Raw genomic sequence first — 2,130 nt, forward strand, 5'->3', positions numbered from 1 at the left:
TCACAGAAACACCAGGAAAGCGGCTGTCATACAGTCAGCACCCGGAGAGGGAGTGAAGCTCCCTGTACCAAGTGTCTTGAACCCAGTCATGGAGACGTGACCACTGATGCTTATGGAGAATTCTTCACAATAAATAAACCTGATATCTTATTATATAGGAGATATAAACAAACACAGCTCCATGTAGCGATCAGGCTGAAAACATTTGGCAGTAGCTCCTCCCACTCACACAGCTGGGGCATCAACCTTGGAACACGTTTTTAGACACAAATTTGACGTGGGAATTTTTAATGGTAACATCTGAGATCAGTTTCAAATTTATGGAAATGTTTAAAAACAAAAATACGCAACACATGAAAATCCATTACAAACATTAAAAAAAAAGATTGTATGTTGACGTACTGATTTGATTAATACCTGTTATAGTAATAATTTTGATAGACAAGGACATTGTTCAGATCTGAATTGTGTGATTAACGAACATTTTTTATTATAAAATAAAATAATTTAATGTATTTTAAAGAGAAACATTAAAATAGTAAAATTCTAACTTTTTTTCCCCCCTTTTTTTCCAGGGGCATGATTGGAATTATATTAACAGCAACTATTATAGGCTGGTGCAGCTTCTCGGCCTCAAAGATCTTCATCTCCGCCTTGGCCATGGATGGACAGCAGTTGCTGGTTGCTTACCCCTGTGCTCTGTTGTATGGAGTCTTTGCGCTCATCTCTGTCTTCTAGAAAATAAAAACAACTCGTCAAGCAACAGTTTAAAATAACTGCTCTACACTCGCTGTAGTTCCAGTCTAATTAGCATCAGTGTAATTAGGGTAATTATTGCCTAATTACACGGTTGCAGCAGAAAAATGGGAACTCCAGTCTAAAATGGAACCGGGGATGTTTTTTTTTTTTTTTTTTTTTTATAGCTTCCACCCTCCATCACATTCCAATGAGACCCCATGAAGGCTGGAGTGGATCCCGTCAATCACCTCCTTCAGCTTTTCCCTCCATCACGCACATCAAAGTGGAGGACTTATAAATAATCCTGTTGTGAGACACAAGAAAGAACTGCAGTGTTTTGAAGTGACATAATTAAATTGTGACGACATGAAGAACATATGGAATCGGGGAAGAGATTCACACAACAAAAAACCCCAAAAGACCAAATCATTTTTACACAGATGGGAAATATTTGCCAATTTATTTCAATAGCAAAATTATCACAGATTTTTTTTTTGTTTATAGTTTTCTTCTAAAGTCTGGAAAACATTCTGCAGCACTAAGACTAAGAGAAATGTGTTCTGCTTAAGACTCCATCAGCTTTTCTTTCAATGAAAGCAAAGAGAAAATTGTAGAGCCACAACCTCCAACACTTATTTTATTCTCTTATTTTATGTATTTTATTTGACTCTGAGATTCAAGTTTTGATGCCTTTCAAGAAGACGACCACCGTTTTGCACAATTGATTTGTCAGAACCAACCAAACTTGATAAAACTTTAAGAATTACCAGTTCATTGATACTATGTGTCTGTACATCAGTACTTATAGTTTTTGTTATTGTTAAAATTACTCGCATTTCTTAAGGATTACTTTTAGGGATGACTCACTTTGTAAGCTTTGATGTGTCATCTGCTGTCTTATGCATTAAAGGTTGTTTTTTTTTTTTTTTCAAATTGAGTGTTTTGTGATGAAACAGCATCTTACGATCATTTTAAAGCTTTTAAAACAAACTTGTGAGCTCCTTCCTGTTTTATCAGTGCAGAAAAGAACAAAATAAAGGAAGAGACGAGCTTATCCAACTCCACTCGAGAGGAAAACCAAAAGCAGAACTTTACTCTGTGAAGTGTCACTTCTAGAGCTAAAAATTTAGAGCTGCGTCATCCAGCAACTCCTTCAGCTAGTTTAAATAAATACATTTAGATTACACTTGTCAAAATGGTTTCAAAGGAAATGTTTTTTTAAGTATCTTTTTACTTTTATTTGGGTTCTGTGTGCAGGTAGTTTGCCTGAATGATAATTCATTTTGTGCTAGCCTAGGCATGTTTACATTAAAAGTGGGGTCATTTTCAAGTTTTTTTTTAATCTTTACTGATGTCTGGCAGACATAACGTCCTGTCCACCTTTGTCATATT

At 35.6% G+C, this 2,130-nt stretch overlaps 1 protein-coding gene across 4 annotated transcripts in view; it reads left to right on the forward strand.

The window, feature by feature from the left end:
- Positions 1 to 1,671, forward strand: part of yipf5 (Yip1 domain family, member 5) — a 5,145-nt gene extending 3,474 nt beyond the window's left edge. For all 4 annotated transcript variants that reach the window (XM_024266503.2, XM_024266501.2, XM_024266504.2 and 1 more), the window contains one exon: positions 576 to 1,671. In XM_024266503.2, coding sequence (XP_024122271.1) covers positions 576 to 738 — 163 coding nt within the window. In that variant the 3' untranslated portion in view covers positions 739 to 1,671. The remainder of the gene's footprint in view (positions 1 to 575) is intronic.
- Positions 1,672 to 2,130: the final 459 nt, after the last annotated feature.

This window comes from Oryzias melastigma, linkage group LG14 (assembly GCF_002922805.2).
Source record: "Oryzias melastigma strain HK-1 linkage group LG14, ASM292280v2, whole genome shotgun sequence".
In the NCBI taxonomy this organism is placed as follows: domain Eukaryota; kingdom Metazoa; phylum Chordata; class Actinopteri; order Beloniformes; family Adrianichthyidae; genus Oryzias; species Oryzias melastigma.